We start from the raw sequence: 22,564 nt of genomic DNA, 5'->3' as shown, positions 1-22,564 counted from the left end.
CGGTCCACTGGTTGGTTTCGGTCTAAGCAACGTTATTGGTGGAAGTTTTTAGATGGACGCGGGATAACCAGGTCATTATTTCTCTTCTCTTTTTTTCATATTTTTCAATCTCCACAATATATTTATGGCTGCTATATGTTAGAATGTTGTTAATGGGCATGCAAAAACGTTTTACGCTAGCTTGTTTTTTTAGATTCACCACTGTAGCTTTAGTGTGAAACAGGGAAAATATATTTTTTGTTATGCTTGTTTTTGGTGCTGTGGACTTTGTAACAGAAATTCAATTTACTCAAGTCTCTGCTGATAATGTGCACAAATAAAACATGGTTGAATATGACTGTTTATGATTTGAGTTTCTCATGGAAGCACAAGAGCTCCATATGTTGTAAAAAACAAAGTTTATATGAAATTAAGATTAGCAATTAATTGTGAACAAACGCCCTAGCTTACCATTAAAGATAATCCAGATTGTATTTTGTTTTTAGCATTCCTTCCTCTTAAGCTTGTCAGAATGGAGAACTCTCTACTGAAGCTATTTTCATATCATATTTTTAGCTGTGTAAACATTAATGGTTTTCAGAAAAAACATCAATTTGCCCACTTTCAACTTGCTCTTAAATCTTGTCTGTTTCGCACCCTTTCTGAGCAGTCAGAGGGGTCCATATGGTGAGCTGAGCCTCGTCATGGATGAATGAATGGGTCGATGGAATGCTGCACTTTTCTCTCCGACATATTCCCATCCATTCACAATCACAACTCACCCACACCTCCATAATGTGGACGCTATGTTATGTAACATGGAAAGGATTCAGTATTAAATGATTAGTTGTGACAGTCTGTGTAAGAAAACTTGTTTTTGCATGAGTAGAGAGGTCCCTAATATTGAGCTGAACAAATGCAAAGAGCCCTGAAGGTTCCCATGTAATGTATCCCTGATGGATTCGAGCCAAGAACAGAGCAGGCACTCATGGTTAATGGAAGAAACCACAAGCGGAATGGCAGGGATTGATTGGGAGGGGGCAGTATAATTAGTGGGTTACCTGATGTATGGATAGGTGTGGCATGCAAGGGTTACTTCAGGAGGCAAGGGGCCCCATACCTTCAACTTAAACTAAAACACTTGATTCTATACCGCTGTCAAAATTTGAAGACGTCAGTGGAGTAATTTCTGGACTCGGAGGCTGAACCTAAATACAACTCAGCGGTCCAGTTTTCTATAACAGACATGCACTGATAAGGAAACGATGAGCTGTTCAGACGATTCTCTTTATTGATGACCTCAGCCTTTTTTTAAATCTGCAGTTGTCACTGTTTACTGCTGTTTATAAATGGTCTCTATGGCTACCTGTTCGGCTTCTAGAATCGGTGTTAAAATTAGCACATATTTGTGATTCACAACTTTTGGATGAAGATTGACAGTTAATGTAAACAAATTGCAACATCCAGAATCCCATCATTGGAAATTTTACAAACCGAGCATGTAAACCTGTTGCAAAATGGTAAATCTTTCAATTTTGTTCATCCTCAGTTTTGTTATTCAATGTGGCACTTTTGGTTCTGGGTCAGGAAGTTTGGAGGTTGAGTTTAACAGATGTAAACGTGTAAGGCTGCACAAAATCCTAAATATCAGTTCACAATAGTACTGATTTTGTGATTCTTGGACCATCGTGCTACTGCGCTGAGGTCAGCTAATAACTGCATTAGCTTGTTTTAAGATCAGTAAAGTCAGATGAGTTCATATAAGTTATCGGATTGATTAAAGTGTTGATGCACCATCCATCTTACTGTCTACAACACAGTCAGAGCTGCAGCCCCCTTTTTTTGCACCCTTTAAACGTGTAATTTGGAAAGTGGTTCAAATTCTCCAATATGTCACACAACATATATTCAGTTAACCCTTTTTAAAAATCTTGATCCTAATTCTACTTTAAATTATTCCATGGAATATAGGAAGTTAAAAACTTCAGTGCTCTTATTGCTGTTTGGGGTTGAATTTAATGATCGTCAGTCCTTCTCTGACCCATTGGAAACATTTGGCTCATAAAACAAAACCAAATTCTTCTTTATTTGAATAAACAAACTAAAAATAGATTATTGGTGGGAAAGCTTTTCCAGGTCAAGAAAATCCACTAAATGCCTTTTAATGTAAATAACGGTTTAAATACAACAGATCTCCTGTTGTTGGCATGTGCATTACTAAACAAATCATTAATGATTGTTACTGTAATCTGTATAATTTTCTGTTCACTGAGTAATTTCTTTATTTAAAGCTGTAGAAGCATATTGTGAATTTTATGTGAAGTTCGCTGGATGTCACAATGCTTTGTGGGCATCGTTTAGGGTTTTTCTCCTTTCATGTTTTTGGCTACGAAGTCGACGTGTTCCACACCCAGTTCAGCAGCAGCTTTTTACCACAAGGGAAGTAGAAGTCATACACTCCAAAAGTGTGCTTACAGAGCTGCCAACTCTCGCGCACTGAGCGTGAGACAACACGCATTTGACCCTCTTCACACGCTCTCACGCCACACCAATCTCTCACACTAAACCGGCACCTGTGCTCCCCAAACGTGCATCACGCACAGTGTGTAGGGTTTATGACAAAACCAGATGATACTAATTATAGTATTGGCTACTAAACAACATGCACACAAACAACACTTAAGTAATAATTTGACTGGCGTTATTTCACACAAAATCCCATCTGTATAATCCAAGCCGATGTACCTTTTTCCGCTCTGGTTGTGAGATGGGCGGAGCGGTGAGCTCCACCTGCTGTTGATGGGACGGGCATGCCCGGTTCTCCCAGAACCGTGAGCTGCAGCTGCGCGTGCCGCCATAATGACATGCTTTATTTAGAAATGCAGCCGTGTCGCCAGCCGGTGTTGACGGAGCTTCAGTCCAGAATGTTTCTCTTTTGTTTTCACTCATCAGCCACAGATTGCTCGCTCACTGGTCTTTCTACCGTGGTGACTCCCTAACATATTCCCTCTCCTACATGCGTTGGTGACATGGATTCCTAATGTTTTAATTCACCGCTTCACCAGTGTGTTTTTCCTGTTTGTGAGACGAACCCCTCCTCCATAACCAGGTTACTGGTACGGAAGCCTGGAAAGGCCAAAATTCCTCAAATGTTATTTTTTCCTACTGGCTGATATGGATTAATAGAATATAATAGAGTAGATGTTATTAGTCCCACAGGGGGGACATCCACTCATTACAGCAGCACACACACTTGGAGACACAGATTACAGGTAAAACTGATTCCAGCCATGTTTGCTTTGATAACTTCAATAACTTCATGCTGATGACCCACATGAACATAATCCTCTGTTTAGTGGATGCAATTACATCATGAAGTAAGCTTAACATGATAGATTGTTTTTCTTGGCAGGAAATAATAACTGGTAATATTATGAATATCATCCCCCCCGATGGAGTTTTAAACATTTACATTCATTATAATTAAAAGTTCCTGTAACTCTTTACTGCTGATGGATAGATGATAGATAGATAGATAGATAGATAATGTGGGAGAGTTGGATGTTAAATATTCCTCACAAAACGAAAATTTATATTAAACAAAGGTCAGTTCCCTCTGTAAAATCAGAGGTACGGAAGAGGATTAGGGCCACTGAAAAGAGAAAAAAAAGAAGAAAAGAAAGAGAATTCGGACCTTTTCCCCAGAATTCCCTGTCAGAATTCCGAGGTTAAAAGTCAGAATCCTGAGAAAGTAAGAATTCTATTTTGTTTCTTTTTTTCCTCGTCAGTGGCTCTAATCCTCTTCTGTACAGAGTAGAAATAAATGAATAAAGTCAATAATAATACTACCCCCCCCCCCAGCGGTGAGGTAAATTCCAGTATGTGCCCCACCTATAGATATTTAGATGCCTAATAAATGGCATTTGTCACAATTGTGTTTAAGTTATGATCCCTTTGTGTTTTAATTATAGATCTTTTGCTACAGATTACTAACCAGGTGACTGTGAACTGTAAGATGTTTTCAGAAAAAGCATTTACCAAAGGAGACCAAGAACTTGGTGCAATAAGGGGCAGCAGTAGCTCAACAGGTTGAGCGGGTTGTCCAGTAATCAGAAGGTTGCAGGTTCGATCCCAGGTTCTGGATAGAGAATTCTGCTGAGAATGCCCGGCAGCCTCACCTCTGTCAGTGCGCCCCAGGGCAGCTGTGGTTCATCGTAGTTCATCACCATAAGTGTGTAAATGTGTGTGTGTGAATGGATGAATGATAAACTGTAGTGTAAAGCTCTTTGGAGTCCTTACTCTGAGAGACGCTATACAAGTGCGGGTCGTTTATCATTTATAAACTCAGGAGTTTCATGGCAAAAATTGACCCCACGCATTTTTGAAATGTGTATTGATTTCACTTTTGTGGAACAGTTTTTTAATCCTTGCATGTTCACAAGGCTGATTTCCACCTTTACCCTTGAGTAATTGCAGATGCAAACCTATTTAATAATTTGTATACAAGAACATTTTGCACTACAACTGAACAGACAATGGCAACAGTGAAGTTTTACCACATGAAACTGAGACCCATGTGCGTCAAACAAAAAATTAATCATTAAATGTGCTGGTCTTGTTTCCTGGATATCAAACAACACATCCTGCTGGATTTAGAGCGACAAACCTCGCAGACCTACTGGCGGTCTGGTTGTAACTACTGATGGTGCAAAACGTCTGACTGGAAGATGGCCTTATTGTTTATGCACACATGTTGATGTACTTATTTTGGCCAGTGTTTCCTCTCAGTTGGGTACTATGGTGATGGCTAAAGAAGTCAGTGGTAGCCTATGTCTTGACCTTCCTTAGACCATTTTTACAACCTCAAGCACATTATCTGAAAGAGGGGTGGCTGTGTTCCCGCAGTCTTAACGATCTTCAATTCAGACTTTCACAAAAGGGGGTCTAAAGAACTTTTAGTTATGGCTAACTACAAAAAAAAACTGTCTTTTAGGAATAACAAAGTCCTGAGAGCATCTAGGTTGCTCTTCTTTGCCAGAAGTGAATCTTCTTTTTTTAAAGCTGTAACCACTGATCAAAGTCTTGACACCAGACGCACTCTGCACAAGTATGCAGCAACCAGAGCCAATTGGTGATGGACAGCAAACACCCACACACAGATCTTTAGTGAGGCCCAAATGGGTTCCTATTCATCTGTCTGTACAAATCACAGCCTGGGCAAAGGGCCATATTATCTTAGCTGTCCTTTCTTGTGCCCTCCTGAGTCACTGACTATTGTGCGCCAATAACCGATGTCTGCAGCCCAGCATGCACAATCCTGAGTGAAAGATATAATCAGATTTTAACCAAAGGAAAAAGTCAGATTTGAATAAAACAAATTCTCGTTACTAGTTTATGCAAACTGGAAATGCATCGTGGGTTTCCCAGGAATGTCTCACTAATCTGATGGGTGGGTTCCGTAGTATGCATTACTTGACATCAATGAAGGCTTTTGTAGGATTGTAAATGTAACTGATGAGTCAAACCTTTAATTATGCCTCTCCCAATTTTCATTGTGGAGTTGTGTGGCTTAGTTGGAGATTTGAGTTGGCTTTGTGCCATAATGTGAGTTACTCATCAGATGTGTTTAAAACAAAAAGGAGAAAGTGTTGAGTTTTCTCAGTGCAGTGAAAATGGATCTGATCCGTAAAGGCCCCACACAAAGTGGTGCTCTATGGTTTTCTGTCCACTGAGCTCTGGTTTCCTCATCATGAGACGTCTGTTCATTAGGTAAGCAATGCTCCGGGATTGAATTCACACTCGGTCTGCCCTCTCCCATGACCCCGCTTACCAGTCAGCAAACACCAGTGCAGGTTAGCATAAACAGACGTGAGCATAAGGTGCTGTTTCAGCCCTCATGGAACTTCCCTGAAGCACTCCCAACAGCGCCCTGTTGCAACCTTTACGCTAGATCATCATTCTCCTCCGCATGCATTCTAATGAATGCATGTATACACACCACCCCAGCTACGCTACCCCACCCAAATCTTGTCCGTCTTAAACAGTCGTGCAATCTGCATAACTGATCGTGGAAACCGTTTCGTTAATCAGATCTTGTCAGCAGCGCAGGCGTGTTTTCAGTTTTTTGGGTGTTTGTGGAGGCCCCGTTGTGCTCCATTGCCTCTCTGGGATAAATGGAGATAATGGGAGTCATATGGTAGCAGTTGGTTTGGGGCAGGCCTACATGAAACGTTTATATTCTTTATGAAGTCTTGAGGCTGGGGCAGGAAGGAAGGGACTGGGATGACATTGTAAAATGACATGACGAAAGTTTTATAACTTTTTTTTTAAACGAAATCCCTGTGTGAACAAAACTCGTTATGTTTTCTTTAAGATTTTCTCTGCATGAATTACTGTCCCACCAAACTCATTCAATACCCAGTGCACACCCTGTGCTCTCTAGCATGTGAAGTTCAACCACCCTTACTTAATACAAAACCACATGTTACACAGGCAGGATAACATTGCAGGCCTGGAGAATCCATTAGCCTCATGTGTTGTTCCACATTAAAAAGCTGTCATTGGGCAACAGTTAAGCTGATCTACAGTGATATTCTCTGCTGTTATGTTGTCACTGTGTGTGGTGGCAGCTATTCCTTCTAAAGAGAGCATGACTAAACCTTCCCATCATTTCCTGAGATCTTTCTCACACGGCATCAGAAAAACAGAACAGAGCAACACACGGACACCATCTGCAAAACACACAAGTTTTTAAAGAGCGGCGTTTATAGCAGTTTTGCATTGCCGAATGCGGGTGCATGCAACCGCGTCTCCATTCATGTTCCTCCACTGTTCGGGTTTACTTGCCACATCTATGGTCATTTGACGTGAGTGATGTATTTTTCATTTTATTTTCCGGGATTTGTTAACCTCTGCCTTGCGTTTGAGCATGTTTGGATTCCCCTATGTTTAGGTGCTTCTGTTATTTACGAAGATGAGGAAGCAGTTGAGAATATTGCAGTGTTTTTCTTACCAAGACGGTAGTTTCATGGGTGTGTAGCTGTTCTGATAGTTGAGTGGTAACACTGCTTTAAGTGTCAGGGTGTTAAAGGTCGAATGGAAAAACATATGTCAGCCCCGCGTTGGGGTTTTCATCTAGTGCTAGCTGTTAAAATGATCCCAATGGGAACTGTGTTTTGGCCTAGGGATGAGCTGTTTCACTCGGATATGTGCCTGAAATGCGACACAAACATATGGTTTAGTACGCTTTGAAATACTTTTTCTTCTCCGTTCATGTAGGGATGACATCCTTAAATACAGATTTTGCCCACTAACATCTGTTTGCGTGCTCTTTACAGGAGGACTTTAAAATAGGGTGTTTATTTAATTTATATTAAATAATCTGGTTTTATTAGTTTGTTTCAGCTGGAATGCTGGATTTGTTTCACAAGTACCAAAATGCAACTCCCAGAGTCTACAAAACTGGGAAAACTGTTAATTTAATAAAAAATAAATAAAATTGGGCTAATTAGTATTTATATTCTCTTTTTTCCACCTTTTGTTTTACCACAGGGATCAGCTGAAGCATTGACAGATACACTCCTACCTCCACTGTCTTCATCAGCGCCGCGCTTCAGATGGGAGGACATCAGTTGCTGATCCGCTTCACCCAAATGCGCTATATGCATTCCCCCCTCATGTAATATGGCTGCCTGTGGCCTTTTGCTGCACCTGAACACCCTGGAGTGGAGCTGCCTTTTACCATGGTGATCATTTTCTCAAAAACACTGGAAAAGAAGAAGGGTGTCAATGATGTAACGTCCAAGAGCACCGAGAGGCGGCCGGTGAGAGAAAATATACCCTTTCAGCCTGTCTGAAAAGAATCTGGTCATTAAGACTTTTTACTGAAGTCACTACCAAGGTGGTCAGATGGTATCGGTGGGCATGCCATAGTGTGGTGGCTTTATTTATAAGGTCAAAATGAAAAGAAAGCTGCTGTTTTACTTTGTTTTCCGCACTTAGATAAGATGTTCTACGACCTGATGAGATTCTCTTCTACAAATGACAACATTAGTAAAAGCTTTTTACACTTTTGAGTGTTAAAAATACATTTTACCACCCTAAAGTTTGCTTGTGTAAAAGTTATAAATATCATAATCGTTCTGCCTCAGTTTAGAGAAAGTGAGTTTATGTTTGATATGAGGAGATGATGGCTTGTCCGACCCAGCAAAACCAGCCAAACCGTCACTTTAAGCTGAAATATTAAAGTCTTTTCTACACTAAGTTTAAAAATAAAAGTACAAAGGGCCTCTTGTATATTTAGCTTCACATCACCAATGCAGATACATAAAAGTATGTGTTAATGATAAAAAACATTGCGGTAGTGTGGCTTGTTGGTGACATGCCACCTTAACACTTTGGTTTCACTTCTAAAATCAGAGCCGTTTACTTTCATCTTGCTGCTACGCTGACACTGTGAAGATAATGAAGCTGGTGGACTGTTTTTAGTTTAGACTTCATCTGCTTTGTTACTCCTACTAAGCAGCGAGGTGTGAGTGTACCAGCTCTGTGTGTTATTTCATTGACCTGTATCCCAGAAAACATCTCTTTTGTTGTTGCAATAACCCCAAGGTGAGTCAGGAATGCATTTTTATTTTTCTTCTCTGTACAGCCACCAGCACCACTCAGTCTTAAAGAAAACCTAAGAGAAGATAAATATCTTTGTTATAAAAACATATTTATAACTTCAGCTAATAATGGGAGATTTAGAACCAGGTGTGGTGTAAGTTTAAGGAATATGTTTTGCTATGAAAATTTTCTGCTAGTTTTATGCACCTGGAAGAAAATTAGACTGGCTTAAGCCCGGGCTTCACTGTGCATTTTTTGGCGCTTTAGCATGACATGCTAACGTCACAAGAATACTCAAATATACGCAAACATCTAGGGATGTTCCGTTCACATTTTTGGCTCCTGATCCGAGTCATATGGTTTAAAAAATCTGCCGATAAAGAGTCCTGATCCAATACTTTAGAAATGCATTAAGAAAACGGGTATAAGTAAGTACATTTTATTTATATGGCTTTCATCCGACCTAGAAACACAAAGTGCTTCACATAGATTAAAATAAACAAAACATGAAGCCAAAAAATCATAATGATCTTAAAACAGAAATAGATTAAAATCTGAAAAATAAAGTCATAAAGTTAGTGGGTAACCAGTGTAGAGACATTAGAATAGGAGTGATGTGAGCTCTTCGGTTTGCTCCCGTTAGGAGCCTTACTGCATTTATGTCATTTCTTTAGTTTATCTACCATAAAACCTCACTCGTTCAGGAAGTACATTAATAAGAAATGTGTGAATTTAAAGAATATTTGTAAAAGAAGCCTTGTCGCTCATATTTCAAATTGTTTACTGGGTGTGTGACAGGGATGACATGGCACATGATGGTCAGCAGCAGGGTCTTTGCTTTCTACAAAACACCTGAAGTGATGCTGTGTCTGTAAAGTTAGAAAGAGAAAGCAGATTGAGTAGAATAGACTTTATTGTTCCCACACTTGTTGTAGCAGCAGCACATGCACTTAGAAAATTAGTCAAAAGAAAAATAATAGTACAGGTGCATGTAAATACACATAGGCAGTAAGCTATTATTGTAACCTTTGACCACTAAAAACCACAAATAAAAATTAAACGTGGGTTCCAGAACTATACAGTCATACTATGTAAATCTGGTATTACACGAGTATAGAACACATACTGAGCATTGTTTTGATGTTATTGTGTACCATGATAATGCTAGCACAACTTTAACCTAGGAGTTAGACACTCACTGCAGAGGGGATGAATGACCTATGGTAGCGTTCTGTTTTACATCTGGGGTGTCTCAGTCTGCATCAAACCTAGACTCAAGGAGACTGCAAAACCACAGACACTCATCTATTGTGATAAATATACTGCTATCTTGGCATTTTTGCTGTCCGTAGACAATTTCTTGTTTTTTTTTTTTTGCTTTGTTTTTTTTCACGTAGTGTCGGCTGGCTTATCTAAATTGTTGCAGTGAACTGAGAAGGGTTAGTTTTTTTTCTTTTAAGGTGGTGCATCCGTTTCATAGTGTTGAACGCAGTACTACCTTTTCCACCCTAAATGCCCAGTTTGCACACATTACACGTGTCTATTGCACTCCCTTTGCTTTCCGTTTTAAAATAAATCCAAAATAGACATTTTCTTTCTGGAGGCATTACGTATGCTCTGCATTAGCTTGTTAGCTAACAGCTACATGTTATGGCATCTGAATTCCCAGATTACCTTAAACTGTGGGACTTTATGGCTGATGTAGAGGAACTTGTTGAGTTTAAAACCAAGCCATTGTTATTCCATTTGAAAATCTCTTGAACTTCAAAAGTAACGTTTGTTGTTTTATATGGTTAAATGCAATCTTTCCCACTCGATTACAACCCGTGATCGGACCAGATTTCCAATCATGTGATCGGATTGGAGCATCCCTGGAAATGTCACTAAAAGCCAATAGATACCAGACAACGATAAAGAAATGCTGACGTTAATATTTCTTTTGTTAGACTCCAAAAGAAGTGGTCCACATGGACTTGCATGTAACCTCCTGCTACTAATATTGCCACTTTCTCATTGTACTCTCATCACTAATTTTTCATGACACTTCGGGTGTATTTTCGGTGGTCAATTGCAGAAAGGATTCGTAGGTTTTCTGACACTGCTTGAAAACTGTTGGAGGTTGGATTTGGTCATGAGAGTGCTCAATCTGTCACTGGGCCGGTCAGACCTGCAAATCACCCTCCCCATCACAGTCTATGTCACAATCCTGTTCACAACAAGAGATTTGTGTAGGACGGCCAAAAAACCCACAATGTGGCCCGGGCTTATGAAAATAGATCTACACAATTTTTAATATCAAAACAGCAAATTTGGAGTTTTTGTAAAAACCTTTTTCACATTTTATCAAAACTAACCCATAATTGAATGATTACCAGATATGTTTGTGTTTACTTTTTCATGTTTTGCTCTATTCCTATTGACTCTGATCTCCTCCACAGAGTGATCTCCAGATCATGAGCAGAGGGACCACCCTCTTCTCCTGTGGAACTGTGGGTAAGTTCTTCTTGCTTCCATTAAAATGTTAAATTGATTCTTTGCACAAATGTAATATCATCATATATTGCCTCTAGTGCCTTTAATAAGTTGGACCGTGAAGGTCATGACCCCAACTATAACCGTCACGCTCAGTCTCTCACTTCTCCCTTTCTCCATCTGTCCTTCATGCCCCTTTCATGATAAGGGTGCACCTGCCTCTATACAACGTTGCACAGCATTCTCATGGGAGGGAACTGTAATTGAATATGCTGTTGCCTATGTCAACAATTTTTCTTTGGCTCTTTGAGAGTTACGGTAATTACTCCCTGTGTTAAAAGACGAGCTACTGTAAATACACGCATCTTTTCTTGTAAAGGGACAAAGCAGGCAGCAGCCTAGCAGGCTTTTGCCACCATCAACTCCGTCAGCACTTTTTCTTTTTGCTTTTTATGAGGTTGGCTTTTTGAAGTTCGTCCGAGTCGCCTTTTGTCGAGCTTGTTTTTCTAACATTCCTGTCCGGTCGTCACTGTAGCCCCCGTGCATTGTTTGTCCGCCCAAAACAGAGAATTCAGTCCACGAGTCTGGGAGTAGCATGCCAAACTTTTAGAGACACAGAGGATGAGATTGAGATCAGAAAGGGGCGCCTTTTTTTACTGAGAGCCCCAGGATGTTCAAGTCCTACACATTTGGCTCAGTTTCTGACTTTGCATTATTTTCCTGTCAGCATATAATCTACAGTTGTCTGATGGACTCCTGCACTAATGATGATAGAACACATTTCTGTCAGCTGTTTCATTTGAAGCCATCTAGGCTAGCTGCTCTAAGATCTTGAGATACAGTTGTGACAAACTCTTCAAAATAATAAACTTTCATCTCAAATTGTTAGTTTTTACTAAATAATTGATTATAGTCTGTTTTAAATGCTCCTTCCATGACTCTTTTAGTCTAATGAGCATCTTTATTTGTTATGAAGGTTTTGTTACAGTCACACATGAGCAGCACTAGTTTAAATGGTTCGTTGATTTTCAGTATTTCTTAAACATAGTGTTGCCATTCATTTTAGGACAAATTCGAAGGGAATGAGTTACTTTTGTACTTTATTTGTTTCTGTGTTTCTTTGCAGTTAAAGTGACAACAATCAATCTTTACTTCTCCAAATGGCTTGGCCTTATAGCAGTTATCCTGTCCAATACTTCCAGTTAGCAATTCTTATTATTAGGGCGTGAAAAATAGTTCTTTCATCAACCTAATGAAACTTTTCATTGTCTTTAGAGTTTCTTATGAGTTTACACGTTGATCATTTCAGAGGCAGACAGATGGTTTGACTTGGGGCGGAGCTGTGCCATCCAACAGAAAACTCCATGTCAGTCCGATTCCAGCCTGGAGAGCCTGTGGGATGTGATGCCTGAACCTGTGAGCCAGCATTGGACCAAGGAGCCAGGCAGTGCCACCGCTATCACCAGTCTGATTAGAGATCTAACTCTTGGCAGTGGCCCGATCTGCACCCATTTGACGTCCACTTCTGCACATTACACCGCCACATCCACCAGCCAAGCTCCTACAGCTCCCCCAAGCAAACGCCAGTGCCGCTCCCTGTCGTTTTCTGATGAATTCGCCGGCTTCCGCTCATCCTGGAGGCCCCAAGGTTCTCGAGTGTGGACAGCAGTGGAGAAGCGTAGGTGTCTCAGTGGAGGAAGTGTCAAACCAGCAGGAGGTGGGCATTTTCCCACCATGCAGCGCAGCTCCAGCTTTAGCTTGCCCTCACGCTCAAGCATACATTCAGATGGAACCGTGGACCTGCCATTCTTCAACCAGCAGCTGCCTCTCCACCCTCAGTTCACTGCCTCTCCATTGTCTCCTACCTCCCCTTTCCCTCCTCATAATCACCACCAATCCCACGTCTTCCTCAGACCCCTCTCGCTTTCACACGAGCAGATTAGTCTGACAGAACTCCAGAGAGAGGAGGCATCAGAGACCAGCTCTCCAGACTCTACCCCAGAGCTGGGGAGACGAGCTGCAAAGGGAAGTGTGAAAAAAGGGCGTCTATCTCGGAGCAGGTCCCAGCCATGCGTGCTGAACGACAAAAAAACTGCTATGAAGCGCAGAAGACCAGAGGATGCCCAGGAGCAGCGTCCCTCCCTGGACTTGGCAAAGATGACTCAGGTTAGTTGAGACACACAAAGGCAAGCTCCAACTGGCTGACGTTCATTTGGATGCAACTCTTATTTGACTAGATTCAAATTGTTTACTTCTGATCGGAATTAAATGCTGCAAATGAATTAAGTTTATTGCATTTAGCCTGATACTGAAAACAAAATGCCACACAGGCCAAAGGGAAGTTCAAAGACATTCCTAAATATAACCGTCTTTGCTGTTTCCGAGTTTGACTAGACGGGATTAAATCAAGCTGAAGGAAGTTTTCTGGGTCGTCAGTCCAAGGCTTTCAGGGCTAAGAGGCCTCAGACTTCCCGCACTTCATCCCTTGGAGTGGTGCTCTCTGCTAAAGAAGCATTCCTCATGTTTGTTTATACTGCTTAGTATTACGCTCTAGCAAGCCAGGCTCTGGTTTATCATTTCCTTAGTCAACTTGTCCAAAGAGTGGACTTTACATGGTCATTTGTGGAGCTTCATTCTTTATCTTTATGCATTCTGTCTCCTGTCAGGCAGCTGAAGGAACAAAAGGTGATTAGCTGTAGGGATGTGTTGGTACACTCAGCGCTGTATTACCTTCCCCGTGTCTAGAGTTTGTTTGTTCTTTTGTAAGGTCAGAGGAAGCAGGGGAACAGTCAGGGAGTATAGGTGACCCCAGGACAAACCCTTTAAAGACATGTACATGCTTGATAATCCTCTGAGGCTTTACAGAGCCTGGCCCTTTTCTTTTGTCTGATTATTTCATTTAAATTATCTGCTGTATTGGAGCCAAAGCATATTAAGGTGTTATTTAATGACTCAGAATCAAATTATTGCTCATGTCTGCCCTAACTTTGTTGCCCTGAATAACACGTTTTATAACGTGAGCTAAAATGGTCTCCCATAGGACCTCTTGTCAGGGGAATTTTTCCTTTTCCTCTTCTTTGATTAGCAAGGATCATCAGTTTATCCGTCTCCCCTCCCTTCCTTTTACAAAAGCAGTCATGTTCCCAGCCACTCACCCTCAGGACTCAGCCAAGGCTGGATCAACTAGACCTGGGTAATGGACCCTAGCAGGCATGTTTCCTGTAGCCATGCCAGATGCTAAAAGGGGGGTAGGGACTCAAGCACACTGATTACACATCTATACACACATAAATACATGAACATACACACATGGAGTCAGTTCTATCTCTGCATTTTCTCTACTGATTGCCTCAGAAATCTGTTCTGAGAGGGAGGCAGGTTTTTTTTTCTGCCTTGGTTTTGGAGAATGTCTGCTTGTGAAACTACAGTCTGCTTTGTTGAAACCAGTTTGGTTGCACAGGTAGGATCATTTATCTCAGGTGTGCTGCTGTAACTGTGTACTTTCTCACCATCATGCGTGCTGGCAGGGAATGATGTACCAAATTATAATTTACAACACATTTAATTAATATTGGTGCACTAAAAACATAATATGTCTGTGCAGTTTATTAGTCTATAACTAGGGCTGGGCAATAATTCAATAAAAATATGTATTGATCGATAGACATACAGGGCGATAGAAATAAAATGAGTCAATAAAAAGTTTCTTTTTCTATTATAGTCTATTGGGTAGCTTAATACTCGAGTCAATACTTACTACCAACCAATCAAAAACACAGACCCAGGCACGCTCTGTCACCAAGCCCCCCCTCTCAAACCAAGGAGCGGTGGAAGAAACTGTCCCGTAAAAAGGTTACCGTAGATCAAAAAAAAAAGTTGGATAACTTGCATAGTCTTTTTAAAAATCGATTTTGGTAACATAAACAACTTGTTTTATCATAAATTAATGACATTAAATGGCCATTTCTGCACTTAAAATATGTTTTCTACATTTTTTTTATATTTATCAGTAATTATTTATCAATAAATATGAATTTTTTTTTTTAAATCTATATGCTTTTTATCTATATCGTCCAGCCCTATCTGTAATGACTAGTTTAGAGCTAGAGTGTTTGGTTTTATTTTGGATATTAAACAAAGTTATAATTTCTCACTTAAACGTAATCCTCAAAAGTCCTGGAAGCAGTTGTTGAATGATTAATCTTATCTGTTCTGTGTCTGTTTTCGTAGCAGTGTAAGAAGTTTAAAAAGTACTCGTTTTTCTGCAGCAAATGCTTGCCACTGATTGGTTTATTTGTCTTTAAATCACAAATTTATAGTTTTCACGCCTGTTTGTTTTTAAACACATATTTGATGCATCAGTTGTTGCTATCCTTATAGTAATAAAACATATCAGTCAAAACCATCGACATAAATATACTGGACAATTCATTTCCATAGACTCCAATAACACGTTTTTGAGGCCAAATGGGAGGTGGCCACCAGCGCCATTTTGACCGTGTCACAGGTTCCGTCAAGCCCAGACAATTCCACAAAAGGGAAGAGAGGAGGAGCTGAGGGTGGGGCTGTAAGGCTGGGATCAGCTGACGACATCCGGTCGAACTAGCTACAAGCTAAACCAAAGCTAATGCGGAAGTGGGAGCTAAGCTAACGGAGGTAGCAACCTAGCTACAACTGGAGTTAACTGTGCACAACACCAGAGCTTCTGAGTCAGAGATACGCCGGGCTGACCGCTGGGTAAAACCGGGTGGAACACAGAGGTCTCCGAGAGCTCCACAAGCCGGCAGCCGCACAGCAGACAAGCGCTGCTGCGATCTGAGATGCAGAGCTGCCACTGGGGAGAACTGGGTGGAAAGGTTTCCATCCCAGAACTCCACAAGCCAGCAGCCCGCGCAGCAGACAGAAGCCATGATCAGACAGAGATGCGCCAAGCTGCGGGGAGGGGAGAACCGGGTGGAAAACATCGGTCTCCCGAGAGTTCCACAAGCCGATAGTCGGAACCCAGCTCCACCAACATGTTATATTTCAACCCATTTTCTAAAGTGCAGCATTATGTTAAATGCACTGGGTTTTACCCTATTACATTTAAATTTCATGGTTAAACAGTACATGTTAAAATTTATGCTCAGCTCGGCAGTGACCTAAAATACATAAATATAATTTTACTTACCGAAAAAAATGAAGTGGAGACTCCTTGGACGCTCTATTAGTGCAATTAATGCCACAGCAAGTCATTTTGTCCAACAATTGCACAAAAAATATCCAAAAAAGAATACACAAACACAGAGACTCAAAATCCCGGAGCAGTTTCCAAGCCAGACCGAGGCTCTACTGAGGCCTTTCCACGGAGCTAGCTCTGTGGTCACGTGGGTCTGATGCTCATTAATTATACAGAATTTTAGGCTTTTAATACACTTAAACAGAAGAGTGAGAAAAAAATTCACCCCCCTCAGAGTTGTCATGAGTGTAAACTAGATCATTTAAACAAAAAAGATGTTTTGGTACCAGGCTGTAAACATGTTTATTTCTGCTGTGAAATTGGTATTTTTAACATGGGAGTCAATGAGGATTTGCTCGCTTCTGACACCAGCCCCCAGCGGATGAGGGTGGAACTGCATTTTTTGGTACTTCCGGGCTGGCCTCAATGTTTGAGCCGCATTGTGGGGGCTTGGTCAAAACCAACAGGGATTCTCACCTGAAGCATTTGTCCATTGTTGATGCCCCCACAAAGCCAACTGCAAATGGATTTATTTCCAGTCAGACCGTACGCTGATTTGGTACAACTAACACAAATGGTAGAAATACATGTTTACATTTGTTTAGGGTTGGTTTCAGTGAGAATGAAAGTTTAAATAAACTTTGAAATGCCAACTGTTCATGTCCGTTCGTCACAGGGACGTTCGTGAAAAGGGTGTGTCAAATCAAACTGTCAATCTGAAATAGTACCCGCTTCCTTGTTCCAGGCCGTTGATAAATGGGGTTTACATCATTGTCCTTGTGTTTTGTAGTTGAGTGGATGAATACAGGAAGTGGAACACCAAACCTAAATGCAAATGTACTGGAAGGATCAGAATCTTGTTTGACTTTATTTTAGATGCGTTTGTGGTTCTGGAGTTGAATGATTGTGAGGGATCAAGTCTCTGGCATGTTTTGTCAGTGGAACACGGTGTAATTTGGTCTTTATAGATTCCTTTGCCACGTCAGTGAAGGCAGGTGTGAATTCTGGGGATGCATGCAATACTAATTGGCTATAACTTGAGTACTGCAGGGATTTACGTGCTGCCACCCCTAAAATTCCATGAATATCCTCCTTGTCGGCAGAGCATGCTCACTCCTCAATCCACTGTCTTGTTTTTATCCCTGGCTGCCCTTCCACGTTGGCGTGGTGATGTTTTTCCACACTGTGTGTGTGTGTGTGTGTGTGTGTGTGTGTGTGTGTGTGTGTGTGTGTGTGTGTGTGTGTGTGTGTGTGTGTGTGTGTGTGTGTGTGTGTGTGTGTGTGTGTGTGTGTGTGTGTGTGTGTGTGTGTGTGAGATTTGCTGAAGGACTGTTCATGTGGCGTACCTTTTCAGGAAACCGCTTGTGTGAGGTCAGTCTGGTCACTCGATAACAAGAGTCAGGTATACGTCTAACAAATAAGGGCAATCTTCACTGGGTCGGCAGTTAAAGAGTGGTAAAAAGAGGGCGTGTTGAGCAAACCGAAGGTGTAGATGTGCAAATGCTTGTATGCTCTCACGGGAAAAAAAGTCAGAACGACTAAAAGTTTTACTTTAGCAGAGAAGCTGGCAATCAAACTTCTCTTGCCTCCATTTATATCAGCCTGCGGGCCCATGTTTGGGCTGCCCCCCTCCACTTCATTTCTTGGATAGCAGACATGTTTATCATAGCTGAGTGTGAAGCCCTGAAGGCTCGTAACAACATCTAGCTGGGAGTCTTAAGGTGCATCTTCTTTATGTGTATTTCAACATGCTTTGACTAGCCGTGTACATATGTGCATACATGTGCACTGTACACGGCTGTACAAAAGCTTTAGAAGCACAAAACAAGATTTTTGAACTATTTTTCAAACTGAGTAACGAGTTGTATAGCTGAACATGCACACTTTCTCAAGTTTTTCAATTAGTTGTGCTCTTTATGTTTTTGTTGTCTTCTTCTGTTTAACTTTCATTAGTGTTTTGGTGCATCTCAGGTATGCCTGGATGATACGGCACAAAAACTTGATCACAATAAATGTTTTCATATCATACATTCTTGATCTTAATCACATTTTTTCTAAAGTGCCAGTTTGAAGCAGCTCTAAATTAAAGAAATATACTAGATGTTGGTTAAACCTTGTATTAACATTCTGAGTCTTTAAGCAACATACAGTTTTAAAATAAATTGTCCCCCCTCTGGGATAACACAATATATCATGTTTACATCAAATATAAGATAATCTTTACATTTCACTTTATTTGTAAAGCCCCTTTAGCTACCTTATCGGATGCCCATGGTGCTGGGAAATACAGCAGGCAACGGGTACAAATAATAGTGTAAAACAGCCGTAAGGGCATAAAACTTTATAATGAAAAAGGCCACATTACATACAAGGGAATGATGCCACGCTGTGACATCTACTGTTGGAATGCCTTGACATAAACATGTGTCTTCAAACGGGGCCTAAAAGCTAGCAGAGAAGTTGACTGGCGCACAGTTAAAGGAAACTCAATGCCCCGGGGCCTACACCGAGAACGCACAACCCCCCGGTGACTTTTACTTTCAAGGCTTGAAATGTAAACATGATCTGTGATGCTACATGTGACAAACATATATGTTGTTCATGCCCTAGCCACTACCAATCGTTCTTTATCTCAAAAAACACCAACAGGCATCTATGGAAACTGATCAAATTAAAAGTTTTAGTCCGTCAAAGTTCCCTGTAAAGGAGACGCTTTATGACCAGAAGAATCACCCGTCTTTTACGGTGCTCTTTGCTTTGTGGGTGGGATTTCTGCTATATTTTTAGGTGTTGGGAGTTCAAAAACAACTATTTTAAAGCGGCTGGAAAACTGCTTTATTTATTTTCCTTCCATTTCACTTCACCTTTTGATTAACTCATGCCGGTTGTTTGGCAACAACCTATCAGTATAAGCAAAACATATGTTCCGCTTAGCAACCTTACCTGGTCATTCCAAGAACATAACCCTGATCAGGTACTCAGTAGATTCCTGAAATGGTCCGGAAAATGGTTAATTTGAGCCAGCTTTGTGAAATGGAGACATGCTACCTGGTAAAATTAACCCGACGTTCCGCTAGTGGATCTTGTCATTTGCAGTAGTGGAGCAGGAAAAGTGAAATGTGACTGAGTTATTCATGTCGATGGTTGTCCTGCACACTTCTTCTACTTCTCATTTTAATGGCGGCGGGCAACCAATGTGCAAGGAGCATTAGCACCTCCTACAGGTACAGCACATTACCATAATGTTTGAAAAAGGCTTTTTGAGAATGAATGCATGACTCCCAGGAGGTATGATGATTGTGCTGTGACCAAAGTTGCTTCATTTACAACAGTTCTTCTCATTTTCTGGTGTTTGCTGTACGTTAAATGCATTAGAAATCCAATGATGGAACTATACCTAAGCAAATCCTTGAGATTGTAGTTTGTTCTGCTCTGTAAGTAAGTCGGGAACAGAGTTCTTTTGCTGAACATATCTACATTTCCTGAAAAGATCAGTTGAAAACTTTATTTCTAGTGATGCCCGAGAGTCCATGTGTGAGGTAGCAGTGATGTGTTCGCGTGCATTGATGTATTTCATTTGAAAGCTGAAAACCTTGCAGAAATCCAACCCTGCTGTCCCCCTTCCTCCCAGACTACCAGCACACCCTCCACAAAGCCCCGTCCGCCTCGGTAGTTTTTATAGAAAGCATATTGTGTGTGGAGGCTGCCCCTTTCCCTCTTTTCTTTGCTTTCGTCCCCTCCCACTCTGTGATAATTAGTAGTGGGGCAATACTCGGGGTTGAACAGTATTGGGAGCTCAGAAATCCCCTTTTCCACTCCAGTGGTGTAACTACAGCGAAAACCTCCCACTCTTCACATGATCACCTTAAGCATTTGCAGATGAGGCGTCATAAAATATATTTAGCAGAAAGAAGTAAAGCTTCAAACCCAGACAGCAAAACTCCTACGTTGCAATTTTCTCTTTCATCCTGCAGAAGGAGGGGGAGGGAAGCTACACTCCTAACAGCAGATTCCATGTCCTAACACATGCTCGACAACATTACAGGTGTCTGTCATCTAAGCCAAAGCTTTCAGGAGAAAAACCTCATCTCTATTCACCTCCATGCCTCCAACATCTGCTGCTGGGGGCACTCCAGAGATCATTAACCCCTTCACTGCACGCCACGACTGCCTTTCTTTTGTTGCTGAGCGGATGCAAAGGTGAAAGGAGAGCATGAAAGCAGACGGCTTTCTTTATTTGGATCTGTTTAAGGTCAAGTTTAGGGTGGAAGAATGCAGCCTATTGTTTACTTGCATGCTACCTGACTCTCCCTGAAGTGTACGAATAGAAGATAAACGTCACAGCCTCTCTGAACAACCGCGGCTTAAATAAGACCAGGGGTTTGTGTTTTAGGCTGGCTTCTAGTCGTGAATAAAACCAGACCACACTCTGACAACAGGTACCTTTATGCGGTTGGCAGCTTTTCCCAACATGTTTTCATGGTTTAGAGCTCTGTGTATGATCTTAAGTGGCTCCTGTGTGTGCTTGTGTTTACATGTTCGAATGCAGGCGATGAGAGGGAATGCCGGCGTTGGGTCGTCCAAACAGAAACCCAATCCTATTCTAACTTTCTGGGAAAACCTGACCTCAGATTTGCCCAGTCAAACTTTGGGTTTGACTTGAGGTGCACAAAAACATTCATTTTATTTTTTCTCTTGTTTCCTTCATCCAGAAACTTCAGACCTTCCAAAGCTTAAGCTGCCCTGGATTCTCAGCCTGCGACGGCTTCCAGTCGAGCCTGCCCTCCTTTGAGTTTTCCGGCCAGTCAGAGATGGCCTTCACGGCTGTGTCCGAGCTGGGCCTGGAGTCGCGAGAGATGGTAGACGACGACGAAGAGGATTCTTCCTATGAAGAGGTGGATAGTGATTCCGCCTGCAGCGTGGACTCGCCACCGGGATCTCCTGCGGGCATTCTGGACAGTAAACGCACCCTCTGGAAGGGAGATTGTGGAACACATAAGGACATTTTCCAGCTTGGAGGAGAGCTGGACCTCGACCAGATTGAAAGAAACTGAACACTTTTGGAAGATTTTAAGTCTGTGAGATCTGTCAGAGAAAATCACAAAAGATGACCATGTGCTGCAAGAAACTCGATGGTTGGTTTTGAAAGGGAAAGTTGTTGAAAAGACTGAGAAAACATGTTGCTAAAGGTTGGTTTCCTAATGACACAAATGCCTTGAACGTTCTTTCTGCTTAATTGAAAAAGGAGTGTTCTTTGTTTTTGAATTTACTGAACTCAGGAGTGGGAAATTGAGGGTTTGTCTTAAAGAAATCTTCCTGATTCTCACTGTGTCTTTCTAACCTTGTGAACTTTCCAACGTTAGCTCATCTTAGGTTTGTAGTACTGTACCAGTAGCTGGGCTCTCCCTTATTCAGCTCCAATGTTCTTAAAAAAGTAATTAGAAGTTGGGGTTAAAAAAGTGTATTCTCAGAGTTTGGCTTAGTCTTTCCTGTTATTTTTTTATTTTTGCACACGTGTAAACCTTTTTGTTTGAATGTAGGCTCAATAAGCTTTAACAAGTGTTCAAAATATGAAAAGTGCCTTCTTTTGGATGCTTTTTCTTGTAGTTATCTTCAGGAAACCTGCCTCACTGAAAGCCACTGTCTCTGACATTCATATGCAACGTGTACATTTGAATCAAACACTGAATCTCTGCGGAGTTCAAACAGCCGTGTGTGTATTTTTCTACGAACGTTATGCTCTTGTTTGTGAAGGAGCGAGGTTGCGTGGCCTTTCTTTTAACAGAATGGAAATAAATTCACATCCGCACTTACATGTCTGGTTTCTTTTTGATAAAGAAGACTGTGAAAGGCTGATTCTATTCTGAAAGTTTGACTTCGCAACAAAGTACCCAGCTTAAGAAGCTGCACCCACTCCCCCACAATCACTTCCTGCACAACACAGCAGATTAATTTGGGACCTACTCTTTTTTTTTTTCTTCCAACAACACATTTGATGAAATTTTTTTGCGGTTAATATAATGTTCTTTTTTTCTTTGCATGAAACCTTTTAAATGCACTTTTCTGCAGATTGTTAGGTTTGGTCTCATGTTTGTGAGTCTGAAGGACTAACTTAACTGATAGTGGTGCAACAGATGGATGTCTCATCCACCAGTCAGACAGAACAGGTGGTGGTGGAAGAGCTTCATGACCTTTATCCCATAGGCTCCTGTTTGAGTGCTCTGTGTGAGTTTTTAAGGAGATCTTTTTCATTTCTTGGAGATGCCAGATGAGACTATTGTGGTTTAG

At 41.2% G+C, this 22,564-nt stretch overlaps 1 protein-coding gene across 1 annotated transcript; it reads left to right on the top strand.

Moving 5' to 3' along the window:
* The first annotated feature begins 7,542 nt into the window (after positions 1 to 7,542).
* LOC107375979 (protein FAM53B) lies at positions 7,543 to 22,089 on the top strand. The gene is made up of 4 exons (XM_015944832.3): positions 7,543 to 7,802; positions 11,025 to 11,079; positions 12,368 to 13,224; positions 20,989 to 22,089. The coding sequence occupies exons 1-4, from the start codon at positions 7,722 to 7,724 to the stop codon at positions 21,328 to 21,330; spliced, it is 1,335 nt and encodes a 444-aa protein (XP_015800318.3). The 5' UTR covers positions 7,543 to 7,721; the 3' UTR covers positions 21,331 to 22,089.
* The last annotated feature ends 475 nt before the right edge of the window (positions 22,090 to 22,564 follow it).

Source organism: Nothobranchius furzeri, chromosome 12 (genome assembly GCF_043380555.1).
Source record: "Nothobranchius furzeri strain GRZ-AD chromosome 12, NfurGRZ-RIMD1, whole genome shotgun sequence".
In the NCBI taxonomy this organism is placed as follows: Eukaryota; Metazoa; Chordata; class Actinopteri; order Cyprinodontiformes; family Nothobranchiidae; genus Nothobranchius; species Nothobranchius furzeri.
The sequence above is the reverse complement of the archived record's forward strand: the minus strand, read 5'-3'. Positions and strand labels throughout refer to the sequence as shown.